The sequence below is a fragment of the Apodemus sylvaticus genome, chromosome 9 (assembly GCF_947179515.1).
Source record: "Apodemus sylvaticus chromosome 9, mApoSyl1.1, whole genome shotgun sequence".
NCBI classification, from domain to species: domain Eukaryota; kingdom Metazoa; phylum Chordata; class Mammalia; order Rodentia; family Muridae; genus Apodemus; species Apodemus sylvaticus.
In genome coordinates, this window is record NC_067480.1 from 42,352,602 (window position 1) to 42,368,945 (window position 16,344).

Consider the following 16,344-nt stretch of genomic DNA (forward strand, 5'->3'; position numbering starts at 1 on the left):
TACTACACACATACACACACACACACATACGTGTGGAACATATAAAAATAGAGTTATATTTAATCTGGTGAAATATATAATCTGCCAAATATATACTGAATTAGAGGATATAAATTTAAAATTATCCAACTATCCAGTTGTTCCAACACATTTTGTATGTTTCCTAGTATATAATTAAATCATTTGTATATGAGAAGAGTTTTACCTGTTACCTTTGTTTTTCTATGTCCTCCTTTTTCTGATGGTGTTATCTCTTTATATCCTGTGTGACCCTCTCTCATTTATCTGCAAATCCCTACCTCCCTGTTCTCTCTGTCTCTCATCCCTCTATTACCTATCTTTATGTCCCTCATTCTACTATGTATGTACTATCTATCCACTATCTCCTATCTGCTATCTCCTATCTATCTACCCAACTACTTACCATCTATCTGTCTTTTATCATCTACCTATCTGTCTTTCATCTTCAGCAGCAGCATTTAGCTGGCACCATCTATCTGTCTATTATCTATCTAAAATGTTAAGTAACATTGATGTTCTCTTATAGGCAATTTTTATGGGGGAGGGTCATTAGTTTTCACCTACCAAACCTATCTGTTCTTTTCAGATGAGGTCGATGTATATTACCATACCAAAAATAAATAAATAAAAATAAATAAAGCAAACAACTGTTTATTTCATAAAGATGCTTTATACCTTTTTTTGGTGGTGGTGATGGGACTGAAGAAATGTAGAAACAGTGCTTTTCTGTCTATTTCAGGCTGGCTTTAAATTCATAATTCTCCTCTGGTTCCTCAGAGGTAGATCTCAAAGAATGTTCTACTTAATGGGGTTGTCAATAGCTTTGCTGGCTTTTATATTATGTCCTTAACTTTACATAGAAATGATAAGATAAACCTTTTCTTAAATCTAGTAATAATGTCAACAATTGCCAAACCTATCACAAATCCTACTTAGGAAGAATGAGTAATTTTAAACCCTGACGCTAGTTTGTTTACTAATAAACTATAAAACACCTTTCTGACAATCTCTGAGGACAAACAAATTTTATGAAACTAAATAAAAATTAAGGCATAATTAAAACATGGCCTGATATTATGTGAGATTCATTACCTTTATTCAATACCTTTAATATTATTATGTATTTTTGTAGAAATGGGATAGCATTCATTGAGGAGGAATGTTACTTCACACCACTGCTTATATATATATATTCTCCATTAAAATCTTTACATTAAAGATATTAAACATAAATTTAATATTGTATTTTTATTTTAGAATTTTTAGTCATAACTATAAATATAGTTGCTTTTACTTTTAGTTTGAAATCTTTGGTTTTCTTTGATCAATATCAAGGATATTGTTTTACAAGGATATGTCCTTTACAAAAAGAGACACCTCTTTTTTGCATCTTCTCTGAAAGAGCTTAATGGTATTTAAACTACCTTCTTAAATCTTTGATGAAAATTTTAAAATATGAAAGTACAATAAGTACATAAAACATTGACTAAATAAGAAGGCTCATGAAATGAGCATCAAAGCCTCCTCCCCCCACCCATATCACTTGTGCTGTTTCCCAGGCTGGTCAAGATTTAATCACAGCTTTAAAGTTGGTGTCCATTTTTCTAGAACATGATGCATAGAAATAATAAAAGTATTTATTTAGACTCAAATCAGATTAATAATGAGGTGAGGATGAGCATTATTTATATTTTAGAACATCATTATATTTGTGTCCTATATAATATAATTCTGTTTTATTTTTTTTAATGATCAGTGTGTGTTTACTGCATTAGAAATATTAGCTCTTTTCCCTACGAGTAACTATTGAATCATTAAACCTATTATCCCTCTTCCTTCTTCTTCTGGGGTCCCTTCTTCTATCTGCCTTCCTTCCCCCCCTTTCCCCCCTCTCTCTCTGAGGGCATTTTTGCATGTGTGTATGTATAAAAATCAGAATTGTACATCATGTGTCTTCACTCTTCATCAAATTCTTTGAGATCAGATCTTCTACTGGAGCTGAAATTTACCAATTTAGTTAGTCCTGCTGTCCAGCTCGAGGGATCTGCTTGTCCTCACCTTCTTAATGCCTGGGTTTCAGGTCCTAGGGCTGTACTCAGTTTTCCCCTGGGTACTGCACATCCAAACACAGATCCTCAGGCTTGTAAGGAAAGAACTTGACCAATAGAACCATTTCCCTAGCTCTCATCATAACCAGTCTACTGTACAATTAATTGTGTTTCTATTCCCATAAAATTTGATATATGCTTAGTATGTGTAAATCATTTCAAATGTATTAAATATATCACATGAGAAACAACAGGTATAACATATATTGTAGTATTTTATTGTTTTACAAGGATATGTCAGTAGTGTGTTTTTAAGGGGGCTGTGATATATTTAATTACTATACTGAAAATAATATTTCATGTTGACTTCTCACTCTTGAGATGTAGTGAAAATTCTATATATAAATATGGGATGAAAGAACACATCATACAATAATCAACTTCAAGTGACATAAAAATTTTCATGAAAAATGCTTTCTTAAAAGTTGCCTGGCATTTTCTCAACTGGTTTCTGAAGATCATTGTGAATAAGAACTGTTTCCATTATTAAAATATTGTCAATACAAAATTGGTATGATGTCCAGATAATTTTTGGTTCCTTTTATTAAATCTATTTTTTTTCATTTCTCAGAAAGGATTTTCTTCTGAGAAAACTATATTTGTGAATGCATGTCTCACATCATAGAATTGGTTTTTATTTCTTTCTTATTCATTTCATGGACCTCTGTGCATGTATTAGGGCTAGAACTCATTCACGGTGAACCTGTGGCAGCTCTTTGATGCTATAAAGGTGTTTTTATCTCCAGTTTATATATAACTTGCCACCCTGATACACTTGACCTTTCTGTTTGCCTTGCTGACTAGCCTACTACCTTCCTTACTTTCATGACCATAAAACTATAAAAAAAATAAGGAGTGTGGAGTTAAATATTTGAATAGGGTTTGTGTCAACTTCAGTTTAGTTAGAAGAAAGATGGAATTACTCCCTTGGTGTGTATAGAAGACTGGGGGAGGAGCCTGTCTCTCCTAGTTTTTCATGAGTTAACTTGTCCTTTAGAGGCAGAAGTAACAACGGACTATATTCTAGTGAAAATATAGGGGCTGGAGTGATGGTTCAGTGGTTAAGAGCATTGACTGTTCTTCCGCAGGTCCTGTGTTCAAATCCCAGCAACCACATGGTGACTCACAACCATCCATAATGAGATCTGATGTCCTCTTCTGGTGTGTCTGAAGACAGCTACAGTGTACTCACATATAAAAAATGTATAAATCTTTAAAAAATAAAAAGAAAAGAAAATAGAAAGTCTGCACAAATGAGCTTAGCCATTTTGGTGCTTTAGTGATCAAATATTTAATAATTGCCAATATATTTTATTTACAAGGTCATATGTTTGGCATCTATATGCATGGTTTGTAAGGATTTAAAACAAAAGCATGAGGATTCATGCAAAACTCCAAAGGTGCATGAAGGATAAAGAACAAGAAGTTGAAATGAATGTTAATTCACATTTAAAATATATACATTCTAGGTAACTGACTATATATTATGATTGCTTTATAAATATTATAATATTTATATTATATCCTAAACTGAAACATTTCCTTTATTAAATACTATACTAATTGTAAGTTTTCCATATTATTAGAACAAATAGGCAACTACCCTGTAAAGAATGCTCATTAATTAGCATGGAAAGGCATGTGGCAAAAGATAAGTCAAAGTAATACAACATTATGAAAAGGAACAACAGAGTTTGAAAATGTCGCTTTTTTAAAAAGAGGGTATTTGGGTTACCAGCTCTTGCAGGTGTGCAGAGGAAAGAGAAACAACTATTTAAAAGTGTTACTAAAACCAGGATTCATGTGCCTGAACACTAAGTAAAAGGTTGTTCTGATCTTTCCTCTAATACAGTTAGGATACATACACGGCTTTGCCATTCACATCTTTCTCTCATGTTTTCTTACTCTGATTACACTGAGAGTTTTTCTTAGTGCTGAACTAAACTGAATAAGAATGAAATCTTTCTCTGGCTTGCTTGTATTATTCAGAATCACTAGACATTCTGCTTGAGATAATCATCAAGATGAAGAAATTTAAAATTCTCCTTCATTTTTAGCACAATTAGAGAAAAGTTCTGGAAGTTTCATGCTCCCAAATTGATATTTACAAATTACATTGAGAAAAAAAGAAAGGGTATGATTGTTTGTCTAGGGAACAGAATATCTTGTTTTATAACATTAGTAATACTCCGTTCCGAAATAATTGTTATGGTTGGTAAGTTTTTTCTCAAGAAACTGATATATTGTTGTTTCCTTAGTTTGTTTGCTCACAAATAATTGCAAAGTAAGGATTTTATATTAGTTGATACTAAAATTTCAGGTTAGATATGATAGATTCTATCATTTAAAATGCTTAGTTTCTATCTTTAATGCATCTTGCTTTAGTTCTAATCCAGAAAGCTAGAAAAATCAATCTTGTTATGCAAAATGGGAATGATTTGACAGCCAAGACAATCAGCATTTATGCAAACCAAAAAATATTTGTCTGCCAAAATCATCAACATCTATAAAGATTTATGAAAATGTGCAAAATGCTAAAAGACTATGTGTAAATTAGAATCTGTTGCCTGTACCTGAAATCCATAGGACATATTTTTAACTTGTGCTTTTACTTTAATCCAAGAAGATAGGAGGCATGATTTTATATAATAGTTTTCACTATAATGGACAAATTTATCTTCTAATGCAATGAGATTGGCTTACAATGTGCTGGAATCTTCCAAACACTCCTACTTAATAGTCTAGCATGGTATTTATCCCCCCCCCCAGCTCTTCTACATATGTAGCATCTGCTTCTATTTTCTTAACTGTGCTTAGAAAATTTGCAAATAAAGCGTGAGCTCAGTCTGCTCATTAATAAAATATTGGTCTTATGGGCTCTCAAAGTCCTTTTGATCAAAGTCCTTTGACATTGACCATACTTTATGTATTGAAAACAGCTGTCAAATTAATGACATGTAGTGATAAAACAAGTATTTTAATACTATGTTATAGCAAGTATTAGTCTTCCTTCTTATTTAAATACAGATTAGTATCCATTATTATTTTTAGAAGAGGTTAAGTTTGTTTGGAAGTAGCAAGGTGAACCAGAAATGATGCTTGCATGCTGCGCCACATGAGCAACAGCAGAAATGGTCCCTGTGTCATGGGCACAACAGCCAAAAACCTGAACTAGTAAACTTAGTATGGACTCATTAGTTATGTGACTAAGTGACTCAGTTAAAGTTCATCCACTAACACATGTGCAAAGAGGGGTTATTCAAATACAAATTTCTAGAATATGATAAGCGCAAGTTAATCTTCAGTAGTGACATATTAAATCTGACTAGTTTGAAGTAGCTATTTTATCATTTGATTAGACATGCAGTCTAGATGTGGTATAGGCATTGTGTTGGGTATTTCAGGTGATTTACTGGATGTATGCATTAAGATTGCCTCCTAAATACATAAATTAGAGTCTCTAACTCTGAGTGATGCTGAGTGTGTATAAACACAGTTTTCAAACCTTATTTACTCTAAAAGCAGGGGAAAGTCCACAAGTGCCACCCAGGGAAGAAGAAATATTCTCAAGGACCTGTTTAGATGGTTACTTCCAAGCAACATTTTTTTTCTTCAGTTAAAGACTTGTCAGTCCCATTTTTGAAGATTGATTTGGTATCTGAGCTTTCCTTCTTTTTAGTCTCAGAGAAAATGAAAAATAACAAGTCCTTCTCTACTTTAGACTAACCATTCATATACTTTGTGACAGTTACTTTTCCCCTGAGCCTTCTCTTCTGGACAAATTATGCTAACTCCTTCAGTCTATCCTCCCAGGTCCTATTTTTCAACCATTAAATCATCTTACTGTTCTTTCTTGTATCTTTTCCAGCTTCTTTAAACATTTTCAGAAATATGAAGTTTTAAATCATGTATCTTTGCACATACAAGGCATGTCAGAACTTTGGTGGGGTATTTATTTCCAGCTCCTGAGTCAGAGGTAGGTGGTCATGTCACATAAGTCAATTAGAGAAGAAGAAAAAGAGAAATAAAATGAGCAATTTAGTATCAACATAATGGATTTATATGATCAGAAAGAGGAAGGCCTATGCCTGGGAAAACATTGGATAGGGTCATTATTAGTATTTTGGGAAGAATCCAAACCACAAAAATGACATTTAATATAATGGGATTCTCTTTTGTTGTGCCTTTAAATAACTTGATTTTTTTAAACTAATTATTCACCTGTTAAGGAAAAGACTGCTAGGTGAGTTAACAGAAATTTACATACACACATTCACACACACACACACACACACACACACACACACATCCTAATTACTAGGAGATAGTCACTTTACTGCAGCAATGCAGCATTAGAGCAATGACAAGGGATAGAACTACCCCAAGCACAAGGGGGCATTTGTGGATTGTTAGGTAGCAAAATATGTTTGGCAGAACATGACCTCTAGAAAGAGTAAGATTGTGTGATCTTTGCTGATAGAATGTCCTGAAGGTCACTGCCTTTCAGATTATTCTCTAGAGCACTATGATGTTTTCAGATAACTAAGACACTGTAATTTTTCTTGACTATTCTATTTCACAAGGAGAAAAATGAACCCATAATGTTATATACAAGCCACCTCCACATCTAGAGCAATTTCTGTGAGGACAGGGATCTTCTACTATGAAAATCTAGACTCCCCCCACCCCCAACACACTTACCAGCTTTGGTTTTTCTTGTTTGAATTTAGGTACACTTAATAATTGAACTTATATCATTTGGACAATTTTAAATTTAAAATCTTATTTATGTCCAAACCAAAATGCCTGGCATTTGCTCTGTTCTTTGTCTTAGGATGTGCTATACACCGTGAAATTCAGAAAACTGCTTTACAGTCTCCAAAAATACAGAGAAATGCAGACACTGCAAAAATACAGAAGTGTGTTCTCTCCAATAGTCTCTTTATAAGTCACCAATAAATTATAAGGGACACAACAAAGCCAGCATATGAGAGTTCTAATTCCCCAGATGAAAAGCTACTCAATTCACCCGTGCCTAGTACATTTTTACTTTTAGGCTTCAGACAATCTTATATGCCAGCTACACCCATATTGAAAAGCCAGAGGCAGATCTTAGAGGGCTCTTGCACTGAATGGTGTGCAAGTGTAAAATACTGGTATCTTGTCCTGACCCCTTCTTGAAAGCTAATACAGGGCATTCTTACCATTTTTGCAGACAGGACAACATTGCTCTGGTTCATAGATTGGGTTGACACACTCAGGAACTGCGCAGTCTGCTACAACACAGTGAACTTCATTGCTGGGCTCACAGCGACACCATTCACATGGAGAGGGCTAGGAACAAATCTCAAATTAGCCCCTTTTCTCCTATAACTTAATGCTTGCACATTCATATGCTGTCAGAAGACAAGACAGTAGTGTTTATATCAACTTTAACTCCATTTACCATGTGTATGATCATTCTGCCCCCAAAGAAAGGAAACCTGTATATCCAAGCCAAGATAAATTGTAAAGCACAGTCCAGGCTTCTGTAAATAAAGAGTTGTTCTGCAGCACTCTTTCTACTCTGCAGAGAAGTGTCTGGACACCAAACCTGCCTCTTGGTCATTTGGTTTCCAGAGCACTTACTGCTTTACCTTCCTCTGCAGAACAAGACAGTAGTAGAACATAAGAAATCATTTCTGTGATTGGTCGTTTCTGCTTCCTAAGGAAGTTGGATTGCTAGGAAATGAGGAAATACTAAGTACATATCCTAATCTTTCCTGTGAATGCTTGTTCAAGGCAATTTAAGGTCAAATGTCTTTTTGTCAGTATGAATGTTACAGAAAATTTTAGCTGGGATCCAAACATCCAGATCCAGCCTCATGACATAATTTCTGAGTGCCTTATACCTTGCCTGCTTGCTTTGAGAAGTGAGCTAAAAATCAATTGACCTAAAAAGCCACAATTTAAGCAAGAGTCAAAGACTCTAACATGGAAATGGAAAAATAATTAAGATAATACTTACCAACCATAAGTGAATGGACTTTCAGTTTCTTGTCTAGAAAATATCAGTGACCCTTTCATCCTATATAGATTCCTGCACTACCTCGCCATGAATCCTAGGTTTAATCTCCTAGAATGAGAAGATGAAACTCTAACAAACTACACACTGCCCACACTTTCCCAATCAACTATTTACTCTTAGGAACTTCTGCCTGAAGCATGACGCACAATTTTTACACTTAAAAAACTGATTAAATGAAACCCTCTTTCCATACTCAGTGGTTACTGTCCAAAATTCTGTTCTGTTCCAGGTTTTTGTTTTTTGTTTTTTGTTTTCCAGAATCAGGTAATTTGAATAATTATCCCATTTCAAGTAGTTTGTGTGGGATAGAAAACAATGAATTGATTATTGTAAACATTAATTTTATCTCCATTTTGTACTTGAAGAACAATAGCCCAACAGTAATTGCCTTAGTTCCTATATTAGTTTTTAGAAGCTACAGTAAAATATTGCTATGTCTTAGCATGATACACTAGCTTATTGAAGGTAAAACTGTGCCAGTTATGTTTTAGCAGCGTAGAATAATATGTTGCAGTACCCCATGCTTTGTCATGCTTTTGAATTTTATTAGTTATTACTATATCAAAAAGTTACATATTATCAATTTCCTTTTTTTCTTATCTCAAATAAGGGAAAATTTATTTAATCCTCCTTTTATAGATGACTGAAGAGGTTGGCAGACATTCAACAGTTTTTCCAGGTCCTATGGATAAGCACAGGATACAGATTTGGAGGTAGGAATGTGATCAAATTCCAACCTCATTTTTTTTTCAGCAAGAAGTACCATTCATTGTGTCCTTATCTGAGTAGCTGATATTCATGGTTTTCATATTTGTCTATATACACCTGGTCCAGAGGAGTAATCACTGACATTGGGAGAAATTGGCTTACAGAGGATATGTACTTCTTGTTGAGAAATTTACATTTGCAGTTAGTACATAAAAATTCTCATGGAACTTTAACAATGAAATTATGAAGTGTGGGAAGGACGTTTATCTTGTCATATGGCTTGTATTTGGGGAGATGTGTCATCTTCAAGTTTTGGAGTGTGGACTTCTACTTGGTCATGCCCTGGAGGGAAGTTAACAAAGAAAGTCTGAAACCAATAAATGGTGGATATATATGCATCTTGCAATCCCAAGAAGTACTCTTAGGAAGAGTGGACACTACAGGGCATAGGGATAAAAGAATACTGGGGATGGGTTTTGAGTCATAAAACAAACTAGGAAAACTATCTTCTTAATTTTTAGTGCCTTCGGTTCATCTTTGAGCCTGGATTATTTATTTTTTTATTCTAGAATCTGTCCTTAAATCCTTGTGATTATGGTATTTCCTCTCTTTATTTTATTAATTTGTTCTTTCAAGTTATCTTTCTTTTAAACTTTATTTGGTCATTCTCCCATGGTATCCATCCCCCAGTCTCAGTGTGGCTGGTACATCATGTGCCCCGGCCCAATATGTCTATCCTCTAACCTGCCTTGACTTACCCAACTTTCAGACTGTGCTCCAGTTTGAGGAGTCCTGTGTGCATGCCCCCTGCCACCAACCTTTATTTCTTCAAATATTAAACTTCTTTTTGTCAGCATCAGTCAAGTTCAATGCACTGACTTCCTAGTGAGGCCCCTGCCGACCTAACCAGCCCCGCCGAGTCTTACTGGCTCTGACCACATCCCCATTCTCTTCCTCAATAGGACTTTTCCATGGCCTTGGCCTGCCTTTACATTTTTGAAAAGATACTTTTTAAACAGAGGTGAGTTGGGATGAGGAGCCACTGTGCTAGTTTGATACTTCAGATTTTAAAATCCCCCCACCATACAGTGTGAGAGCTACAGGTTTTGGTATTTCCGATGAGTCCCATCTTTAGTACTGAGCTGGTTACAAAATTTCTTTTATTGGATCCTTCAACACGGAAACTACAGATTACCTAAAATTGTTCCTATAAAACTAAAGATTAGGGAATAAAGCCATCTTTAGAGGAACAGGGAATGCTTAAATAAGAAGATGAGAAAATATTCTTACTACTTTTCTATATTTTAAAAAATAAGCTGTGGAGTTATTGTCAGCTAGATATTTGGGAAGGCAGATGATGAAACCACACCAGCCTAAAATTTTATTTCTTCTTTAAAAGAAATCACAGACTGCTTTACTTCTTAGCAAGGTTTAAAAAAATCAATATAATATTCAATACATTTAGATTCTCATAAAATATATTTGCAATTATGATTATAGATTACATTTATTTGCTAATGCACATATTACATGGTATAAATTCTATGTGCACCTTGTAAATCTGTTATATCTCCAACAGTGGTTTTGAATAATTAATGTGGGATTGTAAGCAGGGACTATATACAATTAATCTGTAATTTCCACTGTCAACAAATACATCTGTGACAAATGCTGTCCCTGTTGGCCCTAGATCACAAACATCTCTGGATCCTGAACTCAGATATGTGTGTATATTCAATGAATATGATTGATAAAGCAATCAGTGATTTAAGTATCAGCTTAGGTGACTAGAATGTACATTTTCTCCCTTAGTAGCAGAACGGGAAACATGGGGAGATACACGTGTTAACTTAAAACAGTTAGCTCCTGAAGACCTTGAAGCTGAAACTGAACTTCAAAGTGATCATGATCTGAGGATGTTTGGTGAACAGGACAAAGAGACTGGAATCTTGGAAACAGTGTTGTGAATACTCCATGACATTTTTAGATAGGAAAAGCAGCTCAGGAACCAGAAATATAAATTACTGGAATAACAAAATAATTTTAGAAAATTGTCAACTATTTTCTTTATGAGAATGTAGGCGCTAACATTGTTATCTCTGAGAATCAGGGTAAGATTCCAAGAATATGCTTTTTGCACATTGGTTGGTTAGATTGTCCGTGTGTTTATAAAAATGGGCATTTGTTTTTGCATTCTGAACACTTGAGAAACACTCTTTAGACCCGAGGATAGTCTAGATATGAGGTCTATATGACAATTGAGTCATTGGGAGTTATGAGGGTTACATCTAGGAAGAAATGACCACTGTCAATAAGACTTGTCACACAGATTCCCATCTGAAAGTTAGCAGAAGCACATGGGCACCCTCACTTTGATTTTTCTGTCACCCATGCTGCCTGTACAAAAAGCAACTAAAGTTCAAGAACTTATTTCATTGGCTTCTGAATTTTTTTTTTGTTCTTGCCTATTGCCTTCAGATTTAAGCTGCTTATAATATATTATTCAGTTCCAAATCCTCAGCACCTAGAAGATGTCTTAGAATGACAATGAATATTTAACAAAATCTACAAGTTTGCAGATTTGACGCAGAATCTGTGTTTCCTTTTCTAGCAGTGTATCTGTGCTCATCATGTGTGGAAAGGATTTTGACTCAATGGCATGTTTGTGTTTTATTTAACTTTTATAAAGCATAGTTTTGAGGGAACAGATCCCTGAATCCGAGTAGTGAAATAACTATTTGGGCTCCAAATATTATGGCAGTGAACATAAACTCACTCTGTGAAGGTAATTTTAAATTTGTAATGTTCATGGTGCCGATCACAGGTAACTCAGTATATAAGGGCTGCATCAGCCAGCTCATCGAGCGGTAGGTAATCGTAGGCTTTTATTGCACTAGAAAACACTGCGCTAACTAAATTTAAGGCCCAAGTATATGCAGAGGAAATACTATAATGCCTGAGAAAAAGCTAATCCTATCTATAATGTGTGCCAAGATGAATGGTACTTATTAATCACAGTGATTTTATAGTATATTGTAAAATACATTTTTTAAAGCAAAAATTCAGGTTTGAAACATACCCATATTTTAAAAATTGTTATTATTAAAAGAAAGAACAAAATACTCCCCCCTCCAAGTAAAAACCATTCCCTGAGTATTTTAAGAGACAAAACTTGATTACTAGAAAGTTTTCTGAAAAGACTGTTGGAAGCTGATGGGTGGACACAAGGATGGGATATATTCTAGAGGTCAAGTTTTGCTGTAATATCTAAATCAATGATTTTCAAACCAAGTAATATCAAGCTCTGTGATTTGGGGTTGCTTCATTTCTTTGATCATGAGCAAAAGTTATCGAGGGGCTCAGCATCTTTTAACCAAGCAATCCATTCGAACAACCATTATTATTATTATTATTATTATTATTTTTAAAATCTAATCCCAACCAATAAGTCATTGTTTCATGAAGCATTCTTTTGGAGATAATTTATGGCATAAATTTTATCACTTTATGAAATAAGTCTCATTACTTCCAAACTGGATGAGAAACTTGGAAGGCTCTACTCCAAATTTGCTGATGCCTGTCAGGAAATTCACTGTTCACTTCATTAAAATATACATCAAATTACAAAGCACAGGAGTATTTAGCATCCACTGCCATTCCTGAGGGTGCTGATTTGCATGCTGCGGATGTTCCCAAGTAATCAGCAGACCTGATGGGGTTCAACCAAAACTCACAATCATGTGAACGATAACCCATGGCATCTGATTAATATTCTCCTCTGTATTCCTGATCCAATGAGCTGATATGACCCTCCAGGGGTCTGACATCTTCACGGCAGTGTTTTTGGAACCTTGAGGCTGCAACTCATCCAATCATGGAGATACAACTGGAACTTCCTTAGTAATATTACTAATGCTGAAGCAAATAGAAAACCCGGTACAAATTGCATGTCTATATCTACATAGTAATATGTATTTATGCTTATATATCTCTAAGTCATCCATCTCTCTATATATACCTATTTATGCTTATATGTTTATATTTCCTTTATGAACATTTATACATATCTGGATCTCTATAGCTATATCTTTATATACAAAACAATCTATCCATATCTATCAATTGATATCTGTCTCTAATCTATATATGTCTTTCCCTCTCCCCGTATGTCCAACAGCAAATATATATGCAGCTATCATTTAAATAATGAGTTAAGTAGCAATGGTTCTGTTTTTTTCTGAAGGAATATTCTATATATTCTTATATATCTATATATTCTATATATATCTATATATATATTCTATATATTCTAATATATAAAAATATATATTCTAAGAAAATATATTTTCTTAATATATTTTCATGATTTGAAAATATATTAAGAGGTATTATTGTCAATGTGCCTATCCAAACAGCTTTGTTAAAATTGAAATAATTTTATAAAAATAATTGTAAAAAGTTTCTTGCTCATGTCTTATAATAAGCCAGATATCTAATAAACTATAATTTAAGAAACTACAAATTCAAAAAATTATGTTTTTTTTTTTTTACAAATAGTTATCAATTTGTGTTATATATAAGGTAAAGTATATAAAGCTATACACTAGAAGCAATCCCTCTATTCTTTCAATGAATGGCTGCCCAGAAGTGAGGATTTATTCAGGCCCAGTGGTGGCTTCACACATCATTAATCCCAGCACTTGAGAGATGGAGGCAGGCAGGGCTCTGAGTCTGAGGTCAGCTTGGTTCATAGAGTTCCCAGACATCCGGGTTTACACAGAGAAACTCTGTCTTAAAAGAACAACGATAACAAAAAAGATTCGTACAGGTATATAGTGATGATTTTATCAGAATAATTACTGGTGTTTTAATGACAAAACTAACTGTAATTTTTATTTTACCCAAGCTCAAAGAAAATACAAAAATAAAAAAAAAAGATCAGAAAGCAGATAAAATGCCAAACTTAAAGTTGTTAATAAAAACAAAGGTGTTTCTTTGTTTTGAAAAAGTTCTGCATTTTAATTTTATGGTAACATTGTTTTAAATGTATATTGTTTCCTTGAAAGGTTTTCCTTCAAAAAACAGTAAACATTTTTGGCATGTTTTAAAATATTTTGTAGTTTTTGAGAATTTTTTTAAATTTTTTTTATTCAATATAATTTATTTACATTTCAAATGATTTCCCCTTTTCTAGCCCCCCACTCCCCGAAAGTCCCATAAGCCCCCTTCTCTTCCCCTGTCCTCCCACCCACCCCTTCCCACTTCCCCGTTCTGGTTTTGCCGAATACTGTTTCACTGAGTCTTTCCAGAACCAGGGGCCACTCCTCCTTTCTTCTTGTACCTCATTTGATGTGTGGATTATGTTTTGGGTATTCCAGTTTTCTAGGTTAATATCCACTTATTAGTGAGTGCATACCATGATTCACCTTTTGAGTCTGGGTTACCTCACTTAGTATGATGTTCTCTAGCTCCATCCATTTGCCTAAGAATTTCATGAATTCATTGTTTCTAATGATCATATTTACACTCACCCCTCCTCAATCCTCCCAGCTCCTTTCCCAGCTCCTTCCTCCAGTTCAGTGTTCTTATTTTTAACAAGAAAGAATAACAGATCAACCACAATGACATTTTGCACTGTGATTTGATACCTTGTATTCTGATAATGGAATGATTTGTACAACCAGAGAATTTTTGAGAAATCCCATGACCAAAATGTAGTTTTTCTGAAATGTGACTAGGTTCCAGAAAAACAAAGATAAAGTATAACCAAATGTATACTTCAGTGTCAGAAGAAGGTGTATTCTTTGAATAGGCAAAGCAATCTTATCAAAATGTCAGGGAGTTTTTTTCCCCTCCTTTTAGTTGCTACTAAGATTTTCAGATTAGAATCTGAAAATATAGAGAAAGGTCACAGTAAAGATTTGTGAAGTGTCACACCGACACCTGTGAAATACTCTAGAGAAGCAGCAGCTGCATATTCCTACCCACAAGCTGCTGCAAAGCTAGATGTGGTACAGGACCATGCTGTGACTGTGGGACTGAGGATGTTTATTGGAGCCTGGATGTCTCTGCACAAGACACACACATCTATGCAACAAGGAAAAAGTACACAGTCGTATAAACTCAAAATGTTCCTGACACCACTGGAAAGGACAGATTGTTCATATCAGTTGATGAACGGTCACTGATTGGAGCATTAAAACAAAATCCAATGTAGTTTTTGGAGAATATGAGGCCATGAGAATTCTATACTCTCAACGAAATGTATACGAAACAGAAATCACCAGCACCACTTTACAGAAATCATTGGAAGGAAAGAGAGGGTCTAATAACACAGCCAGTGAGCTAGAGCCTTTAAAAGAACTGGGACAACCATACCTGTAGCACTGGGAAAGGAGGGACCACTTTCTAAGAACTCTTTGCAGCTGTCTCAGTTTTCTCTAGGCTAAGATTTTCTCAAAGTTGAGTTATTTTCTTCCTATTCAATTTGGCAATAAAATTGTATGTGGATGTGCAATGAAGATAGGTAATTAAAAGTTAATTATATTAAGTGTTTTATAATTGTTAATACTGAAATATATCATGGTTCCAATGGTAAGGCGAAACAATTTCCCTCTCAATTTTATAGCTCATTTTTCCCCCACACTTAATTCATAGTTTATCCTGTTCTGAGAAAATATATTGGGATGGCTTTTGGGCAATGAAAGTCAAGTATATTTTAATTAACAAAATAATGACTTAGAATTCTTTTGTCAAACTTCCATGCATTGGTTGCAATTTTGTAAACTTGTGTGTCTATTGTTTGTGCTGTCTGGTTGTTTGGTGGTGTAGACTGAGGACATCGGGAGGAGATTCTGCCATCACACTCTGGTTTTAACCTTCAACAGATTAATTTTCTTCAGTATGGGCTTTCTTATTCTTTTAAGAAGGGACTGATACATATATACTCTTTTAAGAAAGCTTCTATTTTATTTCATTTATTTGTCTCCTTTTGTGTGTTTTGTGTAGAACATGTGCCACAGAGCACATGTAAAAGTCAGGGAACAGTTTGCAGGAGTCAGTCCCCTTTAACACAGCTTGATTTTTCTCTGTGGGTTGAGTCAAGACTCCAAGAGAATAATGCAGTACATGAAAAACAGGTAGAGTGGATGCAAAAAATGTGGTATATCTACACAATGGAGTACTATTCAGCCATTAGAAACAATGAATTCATGAAATTCTTACACAAATGGATGGAGCTAGAGAACATCATACTAAGTGAGGTAACCCAGACTCAAAAGGTGAATCATGGTATGCACTCACTAATAAGTGGATATTAACCTAGAAAACTGGAATACCCAAAACATAATCCACACATCAAATGAGGTACAAGAAGAAAGGAGGAGTGGCCCCTGGTTCTGGAAAGACTCAGTAAAGCAGTATTCGGCAAAAACAGAACGG

General features: G+C 34.6%; 1 protein-coding gene across 1 annotated transcript in view; it reads right to left on the reverse strand.

Moving 5' to 3' along the window:
- Positions 1-16,344, reverse strand: part of Vwc2l (von Willebrand factor C domain containing 2 like) — a 153,124-nt gene that overhangs the window by 121,963 nt on the left and 14,817 nt on the right. Inside the window, exon 2 of the mRNA XM_052193592.1 lies at positions 7,334-7,463. Within this exon, the coding sequence (XP_052049552.1) occupies positions 7,334-7,463 (130 nt within the window). The remainder of the gene's footprint in view (positions 1-7,333; positions 7,464-16,344) is intronic.